The sequence below is a fragment of the Larimichthys crocea genome, chromosome XIII (assembly GCF_000972845.2).
Source record: "Larimichthys crocea isolate SSNF chromosome XIII, L_crocea_2.0, whole genome shotgun sequence".
Taxonomy (NCBI): domain Eukaryota; kingdom Metazoa; phylum Chordata; class Actinopteri; family Sciaenidae; genus Larimichthys; species Larimichthys crocea.
In genome coordinates, this window is record NC_040023.1 from 44,678,284 (window position 1) to 44,700,013 (window position 21,730).

Here is a 21,730-nt window from a genome sequence, read left to right on the forward strand (position 1 = left end):
CTTTGTTTTTTGGCTTTAGTTGTAGATGCATTTCATATTTGCAGTGCATTAAAAGCGCATTTAAATTTCCAACGCTTTATTGTGCGCTGCACTGTTTTGACCCTCACGAGCCACCGTCGGCCGCGCAACACACGTGACCGAGTCAGTTGACAGGGCAAAACACGGCAGCGGAGCAGAAAGACAGGAGACATGGACCATCATCGAGTGGACAGGGTGGGCCTGCTGTCTCCTCTGGAGGAGTCCAGCGCTGAGATCAGCAGAGACAGCGGCATTGTCTCCCAAAGCGCGAGCAGCTTGTCCATGGTGAGCGAGATCCTGAGCAGCGGGACCGTGTCGCAGAGCCCCAGCTTTGGCGCAGCGGCTAACGTGATCCCTCGAAGCCCGAGCCTCAACGAAGAAGCAGAGCCCGGGACGACCGAGCAACACTACCCGGAGCTGGACGAGGAAGTCCTGAGACACACCGCCCTCAGCTACTCCTCCTACATCAGGGCCACAGCTGGAGAGGAGGTTTGTGCTCGTGGCTTTTACACGAGAGAAACACCGAGTCACATAAAGCACAGTTATAACCAGCCACGCGGCTAATAGATAGCTCTGTCGATGCAGCTCGTTAGCTCTGTAAAGTGGTTGCTAAGCGACGCTAAAGTAGTGACATGATTGGTTTGCTGTCATTGATTGGGGTTCACCATGACGTCATATATGCTGATTTATTAGCATGTGGAGATCTTTAACGTCAGAGGTAGAACAAAGTTACGTGTCAAGTCCCTATTCAAACTGGAACACGTCCAAGATCTATGTTTGAATCCTGTTCAAGTCATGACACACCCTTCACCAACAGCGATTATAAGAGAGATACAAAACAAAGTGTTCAAATGGGTACTCAGTGAAGTCCTTATTTACTAATGAGAAATACTCAAGTTTGAAAAAATAACCCTGATGATGTCATCGGGGTGATCTCAGTCAAGTGTGCCTTTAAGTTGGATATTTTACTTTTTCTTTTGGTTCACCACAGCAGTCTTTACACTTAAACGTGGTAATGCGTGTTGTCGTCTTTCTCTGCTGTAAATGTAATGTGATTGGGTGCAATCGGCTGATTTTAAGTACATGTATGCACTGTATGATAGTATAATAATGCGTGCAAGTGAAGTCATGAGTAATTAGCGTTGAAATCAGAAGGTCACCGGATGCACAGCTCATGACTCATGTGATGGTTAGGGTTTGGGTTAGGGTTAGAGAGTCCACACCTCTGTTTTGTGGTTCACGACTGTAGGCCCTCGCTCAAATGAAACTAATTAGACATATCTCAAACAGAAATGTCAACACCATAGAGGTCACCTGTCTTCAGCTTAGAGAGACAGTTGTCTCTATTTTTTTAGAAACTGATTATATTTCTTGAGCCTGACTTGACCGACTGACCAGCTGTCACTCCTGAGTTGACCTTAACTGGATATGCGTGATACCAGGCAGATCAGAAAGAAGCTGAACTAGCTAGCTGGCTCTGTGGAAAGACAAAGACTTCTGTGTTTTGGCCCCATGGTCCTTGCTGACTCCCATTTAAAACTTGAATTCCAGTGGTGTGTGGGATTGAATTTGAAGTGCACAGAAACTGTCTGGCTCCACTCATTTGTAGCTTTGGTTTCTACATAGTTTAAGTAACATTTTCACAGTGTTTTTTTTTAATGATTTCTCCTCTAGATCCTGTGTTTGGAGAAGAGCTTGGAAGAAATGCTGACAAGAGTTGATGAGTTTGTTGGAATGCTGGATATGGTGAGCTAAGACGCCACAAAAGATTATGGAGGCACTGTGTTTCATTTTTATCGAATTGCATGCATAATTGTCTCTCACATCCTTTTGTGTTTGTCTTCTAGATCCGCAATGATACCTCCCAGATCGTGAATGAAAACCTACCTCAAATCCAGCAGAAGTCTGATGAAATGAGACAGATATACAGAAGAATTGATAAGTTAGAGGTATGTGATCTAATAAGTGCCATTGTATGACCAAAGCAACTGCAATACTACACACTGAAATTAATGTTACATAAAACTTATGATATAATGTGATGTAAACAGGGTTTGTGTGGAGTGTTTCTTCATAATTCCTCTTTACAAGAGGAGAAACTGAGGTATTATTAACAAAGTAATTTGACCATTTCCACCTCCAATAATGGAAGTAAACAGTGGTGCAGGTGTGCAGCATGTTCCTGTTTTTAAATCCTAGTTTCTCACCCACTGAGTAACCCATAAACCGATAAGAAAATGCCTGCATAGGCTTATGAAACCTTGAGTTTTGTTTTAGTGTGATGTCCAATTCTCTTCAGTTGAATTCTCTTCAGTTTTTGTTGCTCAATATTTTTCTTACAGGCCTTTGTAAAGATGGTGGGAGCTAATGTGAGCGCGATGGAGGAGCAGGTCTTGCAGGCAGAGGGAGAACTAGGAACACTACCGGGTGCTTTCAAGAAGATCCTCCGCACAATGACTGTCCCAGGCTTCTTAAATGTGAGAGCTCCTTCGTGTGCTTGATTGAATTTGTAGTGTTACATTATTTTGGTTATTGCCTTTTAATTTTTATGTGTATTAACAACCATGAAGTAACCAGTGAATTCTGCTTTTTGTGGGTTAAACAGAGAGCCTTTTCTACTAAACAAGTTGTGCACTGCAGTTGTTGTAACTGTACTGCAGGCAGTGGTATTGGATAATAAGAATTTATTTGTGTCCATTCGCTAACAGAAACCGGCAAGCCCAAGACGACAAGCGGCACATCAGCGTCAAGACATCCCCAGCGTGTTCCGGACAGATGATTATTTCACATCACAGCCAGAGCAGTGACACGCTAGAACACTTAACAACATAACACTTGGTTCTGACCTCAGAGGCCTGTTGGGTGAAAATGTAGAGACAACTTTTACTGCCATCCATTGCAGGAGGACCTATTGGTGCGGTGGCCTCAACAAAGCAATAGTAGCCTTTCTGAACAAGTCACTGGAAGTCAAGTGCGTGAAGACATTCTGCGTTTTTTGAGCGTTTTTCTGGCAGCAACAAGCACTGAACTGTAGCGAAATCATTTTAAAAGTGCCTGAATGGGTCTTATTTCTGTCTGTCTTGTTTTCACTGTTTGTGATGAAAACAATGTCAGATGTTGGATTTGTGACAGGTCAAGAGGACAACGTCATCCCAGTTGCCAATAGGACACTATAAAGAAGGTACAATAGGAGAAGTTGTAAAGATTTTAATGTATTACATGATGAATTAACCCAGCTTTTTTTATAAATTACATTCCTATTACCAGTGTTTGTAAAGACCTGCACGCTGTCATGAATTAATCTGTATTTCTAATGTCTTATCACTCTCCCCAAGCAATATTGATCTCACCCAGTTAAGCATTAAATGTCTTCCATTTCGAAACATTCACTTTACCGCTAGCCTGATGTTACTGGCTATGGATTACAGTTGCCTCATTGATATGGGGCTACGTCTTTGATGGCACCTTTTCAATAAAAGCACACTATAGATGAGTTGTGTTTAGTTTCTCAAGTTAGACTATCTGATGAATCAAAGTTTGGGCCAGGGATGGCGCTGTGATTGAGTTTTGTCATGATAACTGGAGGTAAAGATGTGATGTGGCCCTTACCTTATGTAACAAGATTTAACGGTCGCTGTGATTCGTTATTTAATTATTTGCCAAAATAGTTAGAAAAAAGGATTTTTCATTTACAGGACGATTTTGTTTTACGTTTTTAAAATAACCATTAAAGATTTATTTGAGACAAGTTCACTGCTGCTTGTGCCATTCTTATTTGTTTCCCTCAGTCCCTTTTATAGATGCTTTCACACAGCCTTGCCCTTATTCTAAGTCCCGCCTCCAGTATATGATTGACAGGTCTAAACTCCAACCGTGTTGGGAGGCTTAGAGGCGGCACACAGTGGAAGAAGTGCGCCTGACAGGCTGCGCTCAGGGCGATTATTTCGACATGGCTTAGCGTTCATTGGTCAGCTCTGAAGCGGCGTCATAAGTCCGTCATGACTCTGAGGAAGCGGGAACCCCATCACCCTCGATTGGACTGAACGGTCTCCACGCTGGCTCGCCCGCTGTTTGAAAAAGTAAGCTTAAACTTTGGGACACGGTAAAGTACTGCTTTTCACTTCGATGCTTCTCCGCAACAACTTTCCCAGTTGGAAAAAAACACCCTTTGGTTGAGAGCAATGACAGCGAAGGCCAATTAAGAGGCAAAGATTAATGAAGCGTTTCCGGTAAAAGCCGATCTATATGCTAACGGTAACGTTAGCCACAGACGTTACGGGATAACTCATGGCGGGGGCTTCAGCCTGGAGCTGACGACCTGCAGGCTCGCTCAGTAGTGATTTATCTATTTGAGTAATCTCTATCCAGCTCCCGTTAACCTTACAATGTATGTGACTTGGACCAAAAACGTCAAGGTTATAGCTAGCGTTACAGCTCGACACGTCCAAACAAAGTCTGCACGACGAGCTAGTTTCATTCAAAACAAAAAACAAAAGTTACCATTATAAAATATAAGTAAAACTACTTTGTTTATTTACGATGTGGCTGGTCGGATCATAGACTACTCTCATCAAATCTCTAGTTTCACATATATACGCAAATCATATTTTTTCCCGTAGTTTTGTATTAATTTTCATGTCTGAGGGTTGGGATTCTTGCCAAAATGATGCATTCATAATGAATTATGGTGATCTTTATATTTCAATCCAGAGGTCAACATGTAGTCGTCTTAGCTACCTTGTAGTCTCAACTCATCAGTTGTTATGAACGTGTAACTAATAAAGCAATTGGCGTGTGTAACTAAAGTATAAGTCTTCATTTTAAGTACAATCATTACACACATTGCTTGTTTATTTTTTACATATGACTGTGAGAGGATGTGTTTCATAAAGTGTCAACATGACTTTAGGCTTATGTATTTATTAGTTTATTTTTGACTTGCTGCTGTTGACCAGGCTCTTCTCTTTTAACAGATCCGAAGCTTCAAACATGGCTAATGAGAAAGAAATATGGCAAACGATTGGAGAGGGCTTCGTCCAAGAATATTACAACCAGTTTGACAACAGCAACAGGTCGGGACTGGGTAACCTATATGTAAGTTTGTACAGGGTCTGTTTGGATAAAGTTGGTAAATCAGCATGTGGCACCAACACTAATAAACCAGATTCCATTACACTTACTGTCATAAATGCTATCATGCATGATAGATAGATAGATAGATAGATAGATAGATAGATAGATAGATAGATAGATAGATAGATAGATAGATAGATAGATAGATGGATGGATGGATGGATAACTTTATTCATCCCCGAAGGGAAATTAGGTAAATAAATTCCTGTGTGCATCCATTTGATGTCAACATTTTTCTTCTTAGTCTGCTAATGCCTGTTTGACGTGGGAAGGAACAGCTATTCAAGGGAGAGAAGGCATTGCTGCCAAATTAGTAGTAAGTATTTCTTCTTATTTGGTTTGTATTCATCACAATCCTCCAAAAACAAAGAAAAAGTAAAAGGAGCAGGGCTGCTCACTTGCAGCCTCCAGTCTAAACGTCTTTGTGTGTGTGAGTGATTGTCCATTACTACTACTGTTTCCAATCCACAGGGCTTGCCTTTCAAGCGTATTAGGCACATTATCACAAAACAAGACTGCCAGCCCACGGTAGATTCCTGTATCCTCATCATGGTGTTTGGACAGTTACAGGTAAGTTAAGGGTTTGTGTCACAAAGCGAGTTCAGTCTGGTTCTTTGATCTCAGTTACCTGGCTTCCCTCAGCCTAACATCGGCTGTCCTGGATGAGAGTTAACACAAAGCAGCTTTTGAACTGGCTGTGTAATCTCTGGGTTTTCCGGTCCAGCTATGAGTGTATTTTATCTATCCTAATCAAACTATGAATATATGATGCACATAAAACACTTAAAAGTAATGTATGGCTATTTCTGCTTCCAACGCAGAGGGGAAGAAAAGAAGTTCATGTGTGAAGCCTCTACACTGTCAGGATGAAAGACTTTGTGTCATTAAAATGCAACTATAATAGTGTTTAAATATCTTTTTTTGATTGGACAAATGGAAAGCCTTAAACAGCCGAATGATTGTGCTGACTTATAAAAACATTACAGTTTGATGTTTTCTCATTATTGTGCTCTTAAAACTTTTCCTGCAACAGGTTGATGATGATCCACCAATGGCCTTTCATCAAGTGTTTATGCTGAAGTCCCAAGACTGCTCATGGGCTTGCACAAACGACGTGTTCCGGTTGGGGATACACAACATACCAGTGTAGTGCTCTGGATTTGTTGGCTCTCACACACACACACACACACACACACACTGACATCCAGCTCTGAATTCATACTACGGTCGTGCTGTCTTTGCAAACACAAGGAATTGTATCCAACATTCCTCCATGTCTACAATTCACCTGCTTTCTGTATTAATGATGTTAAATTACATTCCTGTCTAATAAAAGAATTGATCTGGATTACTCTACCTTTGTTCCCCTTTCTGTTGTTTCACTCATTTCCCCCATGGTAAAGGCTGCTGTATAATGACTCATACTGACGAGGGAGTGAATAGTAATAGTAGTAAGTCTACTTATTATAGATTATGTGGTTTTGTGGTATAGCACGTGTTGTGTATGAGCACTAGAGGCGCTACACCCACAGATATAGTTCAGCTACACCCCTCCTGTGGTGGTGTCAGTTTAAATGGTTTAACCAACAAAGCTCCAGCTGCATCCACACAAGGTTATGGCACGGAGTAGTAGCTCGAAGAAGCGAACTCAATGACAGCGACGGAATGGATCTAATGAAGATAAACCAGCAGTCTGACCATGTTAAGGAGCCGGTGAGCAGTTTTAACGCAGTCAATTCAATAACCTATATGCTTTATTATCAGTGTGTTAGCCTTCAGGAGACCTCTGGGTAACAGGAGATGTTTCAGCTTTGTTTTGGAAAGTCAACGTTTCAGCTTTATAAATATAACTAGCTGGTTTGTCGTAAATTTAAGCATTTCTTGGAGCATTCTAGCTGCTTTAAGACTGGCCTTGGCTGCTCATGTAAGCTAACTGTTAGTGACGGTGTTGATATAACGCAGTCGTCAAGACAGTGTAGTTAAAATGTAAAACTGAACTGAACGCGAGTGAATAACAGACAGCTACGAAAACGACCCATACAAATGTCTAATTAGCGTTGTCGTATTGGACATTTAAAGTGTAATATGTCCTTTGTTGTAGAATGTTACGAGTTAATGCGCAAGCGCAGTGTCCTGTTCTACAATTAAAGGCACAATGTGTTGTGTAAGTCCGAAACCGTAGTTCGCATACTAGTGATAACGAAGTGATAATTGCCGGAAAAATAACAAATTCAGCATTTTAAAAATGCTATAATCCCTATATAATATAATATAATATAATATAATATAATATAATATAATATAATATAATATATAAATATTAAATGTGTCGTAAAAATGTATTTACTTTCTTCTTATTGTTTAATTAAAGAGCTCTAGCTCTTTTGAAAATGTCAAATGTACTTCATTTTTGTTGACTAACTGTCCTCTGGATCATTCTAGAATGGCTTAAAAGACAAAGACCCAGACTGCCAAAATGCTTCAGAGACACAAGACGAACCTTTGCTCCGGGAAAACCCAAGACGGTTTGTCGTCTTCCCCATCCGGTACCCTGACATTTGGAAGATGTACAAGCAAGCACAGGCGTCATTCTGGACGGTGGAGGAAGTGGGTATCAGTTTTTATAGTAGCGGGCAATGCCTGTTATTCTGGTGTTTCACCGGCTGTCTTTAGGGGGAAGGAATCAGTCATTTCACTTGAAGCGAAAGTGAATGAGGTTTCACTGGCAAAGTGTATATTTAGGAGAATACAGACTTTACAGTATGTGTCTTTAAGGTAAATTAAATAGTACTGAAGTAACAAAAATAACAAATATGATATATGCTATGCTATACTGATTTCTACAAAGACATATTTACGTGTTGCTGCCCCAATTTCAAAGAAGCGCCTCTGTCTGTCATCAGTGAAAATATCTTGTGTCTTTCAGGTTGATCTCTCCAAAGACTTGGCACACTGGGACCGTTTGAAACCCGATGAGAAGCACTTCATCTCCCACGTCCTGGCCTTCTTTGCTGCAAGCGATGGTATCGTCAGTGAGAATTTGGTGAGAGGGGTCAGAGCGATGTCACATCGATAAAAAATACCCAGAAAGTCTGAAGATGACGCTTTTATAATATAATGTACTATTTTTGTATTTGTCTTTATGTCTTACCTAACAGGTACAGAGGTTCTGTCAGGAGGTGCAGGTCCCTGAAGCACGATCCTTCTACAGCTTCCAGATGCTTATAGAGACTGTTCATTCAGAGATGTACAGCATGCTCATCAACACTTACATCATGGACCTAAATGAGAGGTTAGTTTGTAAGTTGTTTTTTTTTTCCCCCCCAACTTTGTTTGTTTGAATTTTCAAACACATAAATGACAGCTATAAGAAAGCAAGTATCAAGTTTCTCATTATCATTATCACTAAACTCAGATAAAAACAAATAATGTACAAGACACTTGTGTATAAATATATAAACAAACAATAATAAAAAAACAAGCAAATAAACAAAAAACAAAACAACAACAACAAAAAACAAAAAAACAAAAAAACCTATCACCTATACAGAATGAAGAGTTAGACAGCTACATAGATGGCCGTTGTTAAAGGCACATTATAGAGAACAATCACACACAACTGTAGGAAGTATGGCATTAAAAACAGATCAGAAAATGTACAAGAGATTGTTTGTCAGTTCGGGATGTTAGGAAAAGTCAATTTCTTCGCATATTCACAAAATGGTCCCCATGTTCTCCTGAAAGAAGACGATGAACCTCTCAGTGTGCAGCAAATTTTCTCCATATTGATAAAGTAAAAAATGTCCTTCATCCACATTTGACAGGTTGGTGGAGTCGTTTGTAAGTTTTCTTTTAGGTCACTCACTTCTGATGCCTCTTACAAACTTACATGCAAGAAGGTTTCTGGTGAAAGGAGAATTTTGTAAAATGATCAGTTTAGATAAGCTCAGACATGCATATTTTGTAGCTTAAAATGACATCAGAGTATTGAAATTGTGCTCAAAACAGTTTAAACAATGGTAATGGTAAAATCATTGCTATGGCGTGTAATGGTTCGATGGTGACGATTATGTGCCTCAACCTCAGTGCTTTTGGAGCAAGTGCATAGTCATATACAGGTAAACTTTCCTCATATATCTAATCTTCTAAAGACTCCAAACAAACTGTAACACTTGCACCTGTTCATCACCAATTTTACACCACTTTGTGGTGATTTCTGTTGCATTCCCAGCTGCAGCTGCTTCAACGTAACTAGGAAGTTGACTAGGAAGTCAACAATTTCAGAGCCTCAACAAGCTGTTCATGTTTTATTGTTTCACAGTGTGTATTTTGCTGCATTTATTTTACTCTCTACCTTCACAAGCCTTCCACTATTGTGTTTATTTAATAGATTTGCCAAAAAATGTAATTACTGGTAGGTCTCAATAAAAAAAAAGGAGTGAGTACTTTTCATAGGTGCTGTATTTGTTATGCTAAGGCTATAGATTTAAAGCTAAGAATATAAGTCATATTTTATAAATTGTGTGTTTCAGGGAGTACTTATTCAATGCCATTCAGACCATGCCTTATGTGAAACGAAAAGCAGACTGGGCAATCCAGTGGATAAACGACAGCAAATCCACATTTGGTAAGGAAGACACCACATTCAAAACATCATGTAAATCATATAATAATGAGGAAAATCTTGCCTAAAGGAATTTTCTATTTATCTATGGTTAATTTACACTTTGCCCGCAGGGGAGAGACTCGTGGCTTTCGCAGCAGTGGAGGGTATCTTCTTCTCAGGCTCATTCGCTGCCATCTATTGGCTCAAGAAGAGAGGGCTAATGCCCGGTCTTACCTTCTCCAATGAGCTGATTAGCAGGGATGAGGTGAGATGAAATCATAAACAACAATGCACATGGATTAATCTGTCAAAAGGACTCAAATATTGTCATGTCTCTGACATATGTATATATTGATGTGTTTCGTAGGGCTTGCACTGTAACTTTGCGTGCCTGCTGTACAGCTACCTGGTGAAGAAGCCATCAGAGGACCGGGTGAAAGACATCATCACCAAAGCTGTTAGCATCGAGCAGGTCAGCAAGTGTTGGGGGGGGGGGTACTCTCAACAGACTACACACTATAAATTGTTGTAACAGACGGTATACATTTAGCTCCACAGGTATTTGGACAGTGACAGGTTTTGTTATCTTGGCTCTGTACACACAGTGGATTTGAAATTAAACAATGAAAATGCGAATTAATAGAATCTAATCTGGTTGCATTAGTAACACTTAATTCAGAGATCTCACATCAGTAATGTCTCATTTCTGCCCACTACAACCCAGAACCCAGATTTCATGGTACCAAAAGTAAATGGACAAATTAACACAATGTTAAATTAAAATGTCATGTATAATGCTTTAATACTTGGCTGCAGTGAGTGACCCATAGACATCACCCGATGTGGCGTTTCTTCCCTGGTGATGGTCTGCTAGGATTCCGTCTTCAATTCCTGCTTGATTCAAGGGCTTTTTGCCTCGATCATGTGAAATGCACGCTCTGTACCGTCTAGGTCAGGTGATTGATTTGGCCATCCAAGAACATTCCACTCTCTGGTCTTGGAAAAAGTCTGTGGTCTCTTTGGCAGTATGCTTTGGGTCATTGTCCTGCTGCAGTGTAAAGCACCGTGCAGTTATATTTGAAGCTCTGAGTTTAACCTGAGCATCAATCATCAATAGATATGAGGGAGCCAGTTCTACTGGCAACTTCACATGCTTATTAGCTAACATTACCTCCAGCATGTTTTACAGGTGAGACAGTATGTATAGGATAATTCCTTTTCTCCTCCACACTGTCTTCTTTCCACTACTCTGATTTATCTGTGGCTCTTCAGTTCACATGATCTTGTTGAGGTTTTTTGAGGTAATTCTTGGCTTCTCCAGTTTTATAAGTCATTTGTATCTTGTGATAAACCCTCTGCAGTTATTCTGGTGAAGTCTTATCATGGTTTTTGATGCAGATATGCCGACCTGTTGGAGAGTCCTATTGATTTGCACCTAAAACACCTACTAATGGTTTTATTTCAAATCCATTGTGGTGGTGTACAGAGCAGAATATGGTTGCACTGTTGAAATACTTATGGAGCTAACTGTGTCTGCTTGGTTTGTTTTACTGTTACTTTCCATATATTGGAATAAATCAATAATAACATAATTTTAAAGGACTGGCCATACCAGTCCTGTGCATACTGTTTATAAAAATATCACATTTGGTGCTGTAGGAGTTTTTGACAGAGGCCTTGCCGGTGGATCTCATTGGAATGAACTGCTGTCTGATGAAGCAGTACATTGAGTTTGTCGCTGACCGGCTTCTCACTGACCTTGGACTGGCTAAGGTAATTGTATATAAATGGTCCTAAAAATAGATAAAATGAAAGCCGATTTATACTCTAGTCACATTTGTGTAAAGGCAGAGGACCCTTAATATAAAAGCCATAGTCCTTGTGAAAATGACCATAATAACGGATGCTTTATACTTTGGCTGACCAAAGAAATTAATGTAAAAACATATGTTCTGTGAAATTTTAGTACAGTAACTCTTTTTCCTCTTTAATTCAAGGTATACCAAGCTGAAAATCCATTTGACTTCATGGAGTCCATTTCACTCGAGGGGAAAACCAACTTCTTCGAGAAAAGAGTTGCAGAGTATCAGAAATTTGGAGTTATGTCAAGCATGAGGGACTGTGAATTCACTCTGGATGCAGACTTCTGAAGCAGAAATGTCTTGTATCTGTTACATATTTGTTACACTTGAGCTATTTATTTATTTTGTTTAAGCAGTTATTGGTTAAAAAACTCTATAGCCTTGTTACAATACCATCATTAACAGGTTAACATAGGTCAAAGATGCACTCTTCCCAACATATTTCTGACAACTGGATATTACACATTGAGTTTATTAGCAGCCAGTATAGTTTGCAAAGTGGAATAAGGTTAATAAATGGACCTTTCATACTGCTCATGGCTGTTTTGGGCCATGATATTCTACCAGACAGGCATATGAGGGGTGGTGGGAGCGATTATTCTCTACCTCATTGGACATCTGGAGATGGTTAATATCTACAAATATTTAATAGTAATAAAAGTTTAAGTCTGCGGGTAGGGCTATGGGTTTCTATGGTACGCCTGTTTTAACGTTTTGTTATTTTTAACATACAATAAAATATTTTGTAATTGAATTGTATTTCTGATTATTATCCTATTTGTTTCAAATGTAGTTGACTGGTTATAAGCCTGGTTCAACTACATGATTTATGACCAAAGCTCTGAATCTAGCTGACATGGCTGACTTTTAAACAGTCACAATAAAGTCGTATTTATTGACTGATTTATTGCCGTTTGTAATTTTACTGAGATTTCTCCAAACGGTCAGATTTGATTAGCCACTCCTCCGTTAGCACACGGATGCTGCTGGCAATGAGAGCTAACAGTTAGCTCGCGTTGTCGCTATTTGGAAAAGATGGCTGGAGACTTTCAAGCTTTTGCGCTGAAAAACGCCGAGCTGCTTTCCAGCCGTTTGAAGGAAGCCCTGTCTTCGGGACAAGGGTATGTTCGGGCTCAGTTCGGTGTGGATTTGGGTCTGAAACCCGAGCTGTACCCGACGTGGGTCATCCTGTCTACGGCCGCGGTGGGACTGCTGCTGCTGCTCGGTCTGTCCTGGGCCGCCGTCTGCGGCGGACTGCTCGTCGGGAAAAAGCGGGGATCCCCTGTCACACAACAAGGCAGATGTGAGCCTGACAAGGCCGGTGTGGCTAAAACTACGAAACCAGAAGAACAGAAGAAGAGGAACAAAAAGAAAACGCTTGAAAAGGTACAGTAGAGAGCGCAAAGCGCGTAAAAGAAGCGCGTCTGTTCACTGACGTGGCTGGAAGCAATTAAGTGTCCAGTTAGCGTCAGCTAGCTCATTGTTATTTTATTAGTTAGCCAACATAGCTAGCTCATATACCAGCATTTAACTAGCATTAGCGTTAAAGCTCACTGTGTTTACACGGTGTGAATGAAACTAACCCGTGCCCCGCTGCCAGCACGGCACAAATGAACCATTTAGCGCGAGTTAAATATGCAATGAATCACGGTGCCAGACTATGCTAACCAGCTGTGCGGGTATAGTCAAGTATATAAACATAACACATAAATATAATAAACCAGTATTGACAGCTAAAATGATGCTGTTACAGCACTTACACTTATATAAATATATATAAGCATAAAGCCTTCCTTCACATCCAATTAGTACATTTTCTAACAGGAAATGGCATGCTCTTCACACATCTGCAGACAGCTGTTATTCAGTCAGCAGTGTTGAATTCTCAGAAACAAAAGTTCTGACTGCGTTTGCTGTTAAATGTTACTTGAAGTCAGGGTGTAATCAGTCATGCAAACGTTAAAAAAACACCAAATGGATGTGGTTTTTAGAGTTTTACATATGAAAGTTAATGTTTACTTTGAATAAATGTGTGCTCATGTAGAAGGTTATTGGAATATTGTACATATGTAGATGTGTTGTAAATATTAGTCTTGAAATTGAAAGGTAGTTAGATTGTTCTTTAAAGGAAAAAAAATGAACAGACTTTATGGAAGTTTGGGGCGGCAGTAGCTCAGTCCATGAAGGTGGACTGGTAGCTGGAGAGGTTCCCTTGAGCAAGGCACCGATCCCCCCCAAGTGCTCGCAGGGCGCTGCTCTGGCTGGCTGCCCATCACTCCACCATCTCTCTCCACATTGCATGTCTATGAGCCCTTGTATGGCATGTGTGTGTGTTCTGGGTTAAAAATGCATGGAAATAAAACAGAGTGAAAAAAGAGTTTCCCCGTTGAGGGATTAATAAAGTATCTCTTAATGTCTGCTATATTACTGGATCATCAACATGTTGTTTATCTGATGTTTGCTTCTCTCCCTCAGAAGAATCAATCCAACGGACAGCCTGTGGCTGTAGCTCAGGAGGAAATTAAAGTGACTGACGTTGTTTCCAAGTTAGCCCCACCTATCAAAACTGAGAAGGTATGTGTGAGCAGCTGCTGCCAACACTGACTGAACCTGAAACGGATAGTGGTAGTTGTTATTAGGCAGAGCAGTCACGAGTGTTTCTTGAGTCAGTTATGTTCTATCATGTGTCATGTTTTTTTTTTTGAAACCCCACTGTCACTTCTTGTTAGTGTGGCGTGGCTTTAAGGGGCAAAAATGTTTGATTTTCATGAGTAAAGCATGTTTGTTTTTTTTAACTGCAAACTTCACTGTAACATTGATTCCTCACAGGTACGTGAGGTACAGGCCCCAGTGCAGGTGAAAAAGAACAAGAAGAAACCCAAGACAGACGTGAAACCCGTTCAACATGTGTCTACAAACGATGGGAAGGAACCTGACGATGGTAAGGCTCAACTGTGGTCGGGGAAATTTCACAATTACTTCTCATTTTTAAACAGACTTTTTGGTTTCACACCCTTCATGTTTTCAGCATGTATAACTCACTTGATCTTACCTCAGTGATTACACTCATTCAGTTTTCCTGTTGTCGTACTAAATTGCATCTGCAATGAAGCATCTTAAATACTGAGTATTCATTGCCTTGGACACACCACATCACCTTCTGTAACCATGTGATATTTTTTTTTGTGTCCACCAGGTGCATGGGAGACCAAAGTCAGCAACCGAGAGAAGAAGCAGCAGCGCAGGAAGGACAAGGGCTCTGAGGACTCTGGTAGCCCAGGAGGGGTGGATGCTTCAAAGGCAAATGTGGAGGCACGTGTAACCACAGCACCCACCAACACCAAGAAGAACAGAGGAAACCATGGTATTCATGTTTCTAGCACCTGTTAGAACGTGGGGAAGTGTGATGAACATTTATTAAACATTCACTATTGACAGAGCTAAGCATTAGCACGCTATACGGTATATGCTTAGCTCTGTCAATATTACATACAATGTTAACAGAGCTAAGCATATACTGTGCTATACTATACAGTATATGCTTACCACGTCCAACATTGTATGTTAGCTCCTTAATGTGTATTTAGTATTCTATCCAGAACTGTACAGTAATATTATTACTTTTGTAATATGTTACTCAAGCATCATTTTTCTCCACATTGTTTCAGAGTCTCTGCATGCAAGAGCCACTGGAAAAGGGGATGCAGCCAGTGGAGCTGGTAAAGACAAAGCTTAAGCATTATTTTGTGTGATTGTGATGGGAAAACTATTTAATAGTTTTCTCTATCATCGAGATAAGATGGGGGATATACATTTTGGTCTAAAATACAGAATTTGCCAGACTGAAGGTTATCACTACAACTCTGACTCCCTGTTTTCCCCCAATGTCTACCTCCTCAGTGACCTCCAGCTGGAGAGAGGAGCCTTCAGTCAACGGCGGAGGCTGGGCTGACATTTCTGTGAAGATCCCAGGACAGATGGGTTCTGTGGAGGGACCCAAGTGGAGTGCCATTTCCACAGCTTCACATTACAGGGCCCCACCTAAACGTCAGTCCTGGGCACAGGATACCCAAGGTAGCATATCAGTCTGGGTGCACACATTTTATGCAAAAAATATAGATATTGATAGTGGACAGTGAGTTTTTTTTTTTCTTTATTGTTCGGCTCTGCTCAGAACATTGGATTTGTAATTAAATGTTGACTTTGAGGTTAGACTATAGTAACAAATACTGTATCCAACTGAGCCATCTGCTGAGCTGAAGTGATATCATAAAGATGAGTAAGAATGGCATTGTTAACATTTGTGAAGTGGTTATGTGAGCGGGTGGCGAAAGTCTGAATTAAAAACAACCGCTGCCTCAACAAAGACACACAAAATAAAAGATTTGATTTAATAGGGCGACGTACCTTGAGGGGTTATTCTCTGGCAAAGACGCTTGTCATATCAAGATTGACTGTAAACAGCAAACCACAGAGCAGCTGTCACATGTAAGCACTGAAATCTGGATACAATTAAAGCCTTGTGTTTACATTTTATTAAATCAACTGAAGGTGATTTGGTACTGTAACTGAATGAATGGCAGCACACCAGTTCTAGGAAGATAGAAAAGTAGTCCTTGATATCCAAATCTGATCTCCGCTGTTTGTTTGCCAGCGTTCCAAACATATAATCTGTGTTTCTGTGTGCCCTTGCCAGCAGCATGGACTGGCATCGATGGCCGGATGAAGACTGATCTCAACCCTGTGACTTTCTCAATGCTTGGACGAAACACCACAGGTTGGTATTGTGATGTGACACAAACCGGACTTTACATGCAGGATGTGTAATCTGAAGAATGCCTCATGTAGTTTTTCTACTTTACTTCAACAACTACTTCTATAGCACCAATGACTGGTCAACTTTTTTACCTCTCTTTTTCTCAATCACTGTCTGTCTCTCTTAGACCCAATCTCAAATTCAATGGAGCTGCAGTGGGAGAACCAGCCTGCTAATGATGAATGGTCTGGATTCAGTGAGTATTTCAGCTCCTTCCACATAACATACCCTTCTAAATAACTCCAGATCATTTCAATAATGTAGAAGCTGCCAATAATTCTGTGAGATGAAACTTAGACAACTAAATTAGACTTGAGTTTGTTACGTCTGTCTAACTGTTATCCTGTTGATGTCATTTTTTTAAAAGATGGGATTGCATCAGTGGACCCAAGCTCTGACTGGAATGCCCCATCAGAGCACTGGGGAAACTACGAAGAACCCCCCATGTTGGTGACAGCAGCGCCTCCACCGAAGGAACAGCCTGCCCCTAACAAGGTTTCACTAACACTCATCCACCCAACATGGTTAATCACTCCTGACATTTCTAAAACATTTATGAAAGGCTATGCTTAATAACATTAGAAAGCTTTTTATAATTTATATTCAGATTTTTTTTTTTTTAGCACATCATAAAAGAAGCGACTCAAAGGCCAAGATGTTAGCAACAAAACGCTTTTGATCCCTTTGATGATTCATATATTCATGTGGTGTCCATTCCACAAAGAACCTCTTAAGATGTTTCTGCCATGGGTATTACTGCTGCCAGAACTCCAGAACTTAGTATTCTAAACTTTAAATAACTTGAATGTCTGTTTTCTGTTATGGAAGGTGTCCGAGGATGAGAAGGACACTGAGGATCTGTCCGGCGGAGCAGCCAAATCCAAGAAGAAGAGGAAAAAGAAGAAGAAGACAGAAGAGGAGGCTGCATCCGAGGCTCAGGCAAGGACATAAAAAACATCACATTAATGTCTTGTACGAAAGTATAAAACTGTTTCGGTAATGTCATTGCATTTGTTTGATTGTAGGCGGCGACCACAGCACCCCAAGAGCTTCCTGTGCTGGGCTCCAAAAAGCAGAATCCTAGCATATCCTCTGCTCAGAGTAGGTTTAACATCTCAGACTCACTCATACAGCACAAATAAATATTCTGACAGATACTATATAGTAATAATTATTCATAACTGTCCACACATTTCTTATAATACTGTATTTTATGTGTTCAAAATGGTTTAAACAGGGATGGTTCAAACTACAACGTCCTTATTTTTCTTTTTCAATCTACTACAGAGAAGACTGAGCAGACCGTGGAGCCTCCGAAGCCCTCCCAGAAGAAAAAGGTCAGAAGGGAGACATGAAGTCACATCACAGGTCTATACAAAGCATATGCAAATGATTGTTAAACGTGTCACATGCAATAATTACCAGGTACAGTTTCTTTCTGAGATACATCAACAGTTTATCAGTTACCAAAACAAAAAGGGGGAAAAAAAGCAGTGGATTTCACCTGCTTGGCTAAATACAGTTATGAAATATAGTCCTATGGACTCAGATCTTAAAACTAATTTGCACTATTTGCTACACTGCAACCAGAGTGGAGTTTCAGAGGAGTTAGGCTTGCAGTGGAGGTACATGTTCATGTCATTATTTTTTTATGGCATCAAAAGTGTTTCTCCCCCTCTCCAAGAGTGTATGTTTATAATTGTTAACCCAAAAATATGTCTTGTGTGTGTGTTTAAAAAGTAACAAGCGGACACACGTGTTTTTGTCCCCCAGAATCTTGCACTTTGTTTTGTTTACCTTGCTGCTGCTGAGGACTGCTCTCAGATCAGGATAGGTTCAGATTTCTATCAAGTCTGTCTTGGTACAATGCTCAGATGCTCATTGAAAGAGTTAGTATGTGCTAGAACCACCCTAATATCACTCGATGACCAAATATTGGTCAAGTGATACCCACACAGAGCGACCACAATGTAAGAAATGAGAAAAAAAAATCCACATTTCTCATGTCGTGCACAGTCTTTAACCAAGTTATTGTTAGCAAAACTTATGACTGTTTTGTACAAAAACCCCTCATTGGGCTCCTGGGATCAGGTGTGAGTGATTCGTCCTGGGATAAAGGAACGCACTTGATTTGGCTTATTTTCACATTGCTGAAGCTTCCTATCATATTGAGCTGAACATAAGACTGCATTTTTCCACACTAAAAGTGCATCTTGTACCCAATTTCTTACAGTGCAGTCTCTCTGTTAAGGTATCGCTGCAAAGAAGAAATGTTTTCAGCAACCTGTAACTCTTTCAATACACAAAATGCATGTTAGTGTTGTGTTAAGATAGATTGGCCTGTCCTTTTTAATGTGATATTTCCCAAAAAAATCTCTCAAGTAATGAAGAATGGCAGCTGTGTTCAGGTTGAATTCAACGTCCGTTGCAGTAGTGTGTATTCACAACGTCTCCCACAGAGAACTCCATCTCTTACGGTCCACCCCTGTGACGGCGTGTTCCAAACATTTTTACTGTCTGGTTAATCTGGTTAAATACACTGCTGTCTGAGCTTCAGAGCTGTGGGGAGAGGTGTAGCTCTGCACTGAAGCAGTGTATTCAATCTGTTTTGTTGAAACTACAGAAAACAATGACTGATGTATTGATTATGGATCAGATAATTGTTTCAAAGAGGACGCTAAACTTTAAATCTGGACTTTGTAAACTGATTCTGGATCCACACTGGTAATTTATGTCGAGAACACCGAACTGGTATGAACCACCAGGAGGCGCTGTAATGTGAAGCAGAGGAGTGGTGGGATTATCCCATAAAGCAGTAGCACTATTAAGTGTTGTCCCTCTACTTTTATCATTCTGGTCATGTCTGTCTTTATCTAAATAGACTGTGCGTTGATTTTTTTTTTCTAGAGACTTGATTGTCTATTCTGCACTCTACGTGATCTTTAAAAAACATTTCTCTTCCGGTTCTTGTGCTAGAAAAAGCCACGCCATATGTACAGATCGTAAGGGCTTTTCCATTTCTGTGATTGCACTGTGCAAAAAGGCTGTACTAAGTTCCTTCTGATGTCGATGAATTGTTTTTCTACCTTTTTGCGGAATGTGAATTGTGTAACTTTTTTAGGTTTGTACCTGACTTCCAGGATGTATGATGGGGGAGATAATTTGTTTTGTTTTGTTTTTGACAAATTGAGAATGAAGACATACATAAACATATGATATACGGAGCAGCTTTAATTCCACATCAAAGTTGGTTTTAAACAACACACACACACTTACACATATATATAAAAGGAATTTAATTCCATTGCCTTAACCTGTAGTTGTATAGAAAGTGCATTGGCATCCTTTTTCTAGTTTCCAGTTGCAAGTTTTGATGTCAGAAATTAATTTCATCTTGCATGACTTTGATAATAGTACTTGTGTACATGAAATAAAAAGAATGATTTTATTGCTTCAACTGTTAGTACTTGGTCCTGGAGTACCACTCAGTGTATATACTGTAATGGCTTTTTTTAATGAGACGAGTTTCAGATTTTTTTTTTGTGAGCATCCAGTTTAGCAGACATTAACATGAGTCTGTTGTTGGTAGGCAAAGAGCCTCAGTGCTTCAAGGTGTTGATCAGCTGGTGTTGTTAGACCTGATAGAACAAAATAATATGTTGTCTGGTTTAATTTTTACTGATGATTCAAATTGATTCAATCAATGTATTTATATACTTGTCTCTAGAAATTGGTTATGTGAATGATTTTGTTTAATAAGGAGATACAAATGATGTTTCTATGTCTGTTTGGTATAAATGAAAAATAAATGAGAACTGCTTGATATCACATTGTCGTAGAAATCAATTTTTTTGTTTCTAATGACAAACCTAGTATTTTCTGAGGTATATGAGGTATATTCTTTTTCAGGCTATTCACATTTGGTGATAGCTAAAAGACATCTAAAAGCAGGACTTAATGATAAAATATTTTTAAAATGACATTGACTTTACATATAGGTTTGTGTTCACAGATGCATTGAAGCTTCAGTACTTCACTGACATGCTCTTCTCTGACTAAATAATAATAAGTAATTAAAGTGTTAAAGGTCCAGTGTGTAAGAGTTAGTGACATCTCTTGGCAGATCTACAAAGGAAGCACGTCCTCTCCCATGGATTCCATGCATTTTTACAGTAGCCCAGAATGGACAAACCAAACACTGTCTCTGGACCTCCTATACAGCTGGAAGGGAACAGTGAGGCGAGGGACATTCACTTGGTTGCAATCTGCAACCTAACTGCTAGATAATATTAAATCCTACACATTGGACCTTTAGTAGTAGAAGTGAATAGATTACTAGTTACTTAAAAACTAGAATAAAGACTAAAAAACTAAAATTAGAACTTATTCTGTACTGACATGCTAACTAACTAAATAATAAATAAATAATAAAGCAACTAAATAACCAGACCTCCTCAGGTAAGCTATATGCAATGAAATCAGTTTTTATCCCAAATAAGAACTGATGTTTTTACCACTTTTATTTATGTTTTCATGCTAGAGTAACCTTAAAATATAAATTAGAGGCATATTTTTACAGCAATTCCACACAAGCAATAGTCCTCGTATATTGTGCCTTCTCTCTGTCTATTGGCTTCTTGCTCTGATGTTTTCTGTCAAACTAATCCTAAATCTATGATTAATACAATAAGGTTTCACTATATGCCATGGTGCAATTCTGTGTCAGCAGCCAGGCCTGTGATAGGCTCTGCCTGCAGTGACAGTCCTGAGGCCAAACTGCTGGGGCAGCACTCTCCTGACCTCCTTCATCTCATCAGTCTCTTCATCATTTATCTCTCCTTTATTTAGGATTTACCAGATTTTAATCTCTGTGTCAACTCACGTCTACTTCACAGGGATATCACGTTTTTTTTCCATTCATCCCTGCCAGAGGATTGTTGTACTTATTTTTCTTGTTTGTGTGTATAAAAGGCAGATATATTAATAGTGAAGGTCACTCTCTAATGGATGGGACTGCAGACGCTCAAAGCCCTGCTATGAAAATCACTCGCTAATGCTGATTTAAAAAAAGATCCATCTAAAAGTCCCTGTGTCTGGAACCCAGTGGCTTCACATAGTGCTATCCTAAAACAAGTCAGTAGAGTGTGGCCACATTATTCGACCAAAAACAACTAATGAATTCAGACAAACACTGACTTTGGGACTGTATTGTTCCCCAGCAGGTCTGAGGAAAAATCATTATAAGGCTTTATATTTCCAGTCATTATGTCAGAGTTCTCTCTGCACATACACGAA

The 21,730-nt window shown here is 39.8% G+C and overlaps 4 protein-coding genes across 5 annotated transcripts; all 4 read left to right on the top strand.

The window, feature by feature from the left end:
* The first annotated feature begins 102 nt into the window (after positions 1-102).
* On the top strand, positions 103-3,766 carry bloc1s4 (biogenesis of lysosomal organelles complex-1, subunit 4, cappuccino). Its single transcript, XM_010730465.3, has 5 exons — positions 103-507; positions 1,693-1,764; positions 1,866-1,967; positions 2,361-2,495; positions 2,727-3,766. Exons 1-5 carry the CDS (start codon positions 190-192, stop codon positions 2,823-2,825), a joined length of 726 nt encoding a protein of 241 aa, XP_010728767.1. The 5' UTR covers positions 103-189; the 3' UTR covers positions 2,826-3,766.
* A 176-nt stretch (positions 3,767-3,942) lies between these two features.
* LOC104918650 (nuclear transport factor 2-like) lies at positions 3,943-6,507 on the top strand. Its single transcript, XM_010730464.3, has 5 exons — positions 3,943-4,097; positions 4,992-5,112; positions 5,396-5,467; positions 5,623-5,721; positions 6,185-6,507. Exons 2-5 carry the CDS (start codon positions 5,008-5,010, stop codon positions 6,299-6,301), a joined length of 393 nt encoding a protein of 130 aa, XP_010728766.1. The 5' UTR covers positions 3,943-4,097; positions 4,992-5,007; the 3' UTR covers positions 6,302-6,507.
* Positions 6,508-6,681: 174 nt separating this feature from the next.
* Positions 6,682-12,378, top strand: rrm2b (ribonucleotide reductase M2 b). Its single transcript, XM_010730463.3, has 9 exons — positions 6,682-6,864; positions 7,594-7,758; positions 8,078-8,194; positions 8,310-8,443; positions 9,684-9,778; positions 9,889-10,022; positions 10,125-10,229; positions 11,417-11,530; positions 11,755-12,378. The coding sequence occupies exons 1-9, from the start codon at positions 6,817-6,819 to the stop codon at positions 11,905-11,907; spliced, it is 1,065 nt and encodes a 354-aa protein (XP_010728765.2). The 5' UTR covers positions 6,682-6,816; the 3' UTR covers positions 11,908-12,378.
* A 181-nt stretch (positions 12,379-12,559) lies between these two features.
* On the top strand, positions 12,560-20,263 carry mtdha (metadherin a). 2 transcript variants are annotated; one of them, XM_010730460.3, is made up of 12 exons: positions 12,560-13,005; positions 14,095-14,193; positions 14,449-14,560; positions 14,816-14,983; positions 15,288-15,338; positions 15,520-15,693; positions 16,316-16,396; positions 16,563-16,631; positions 16,803-16,930; positions 17,264-17,374; positions 17,461-17,536; positions 17,723-20,263. In XM_010730460.3, exons 1-12 carry the CDS (start codon positions 12,655-12,657, stop codon positions 17,788-17,790), a joined length of 1,488 nt encoding a protein of 495 aa, XP_010728762.1. In that variant the 5' UTR covers positions 12,560-12,654; the 3' UTR covers positions 17,791-20,263. The 2 variants fall into 2 exon arrangements, with proteins under 2 accessions (XP_010728762.1, XP_010728764.1); XM_010730462.3 differs by having other exon boundaries at positions 12,562-13,005; positions 16,319-16,396.
* The last annotated feature ends 1,467 nt before the right edge of the window (positions 20,264-21,730 follow it).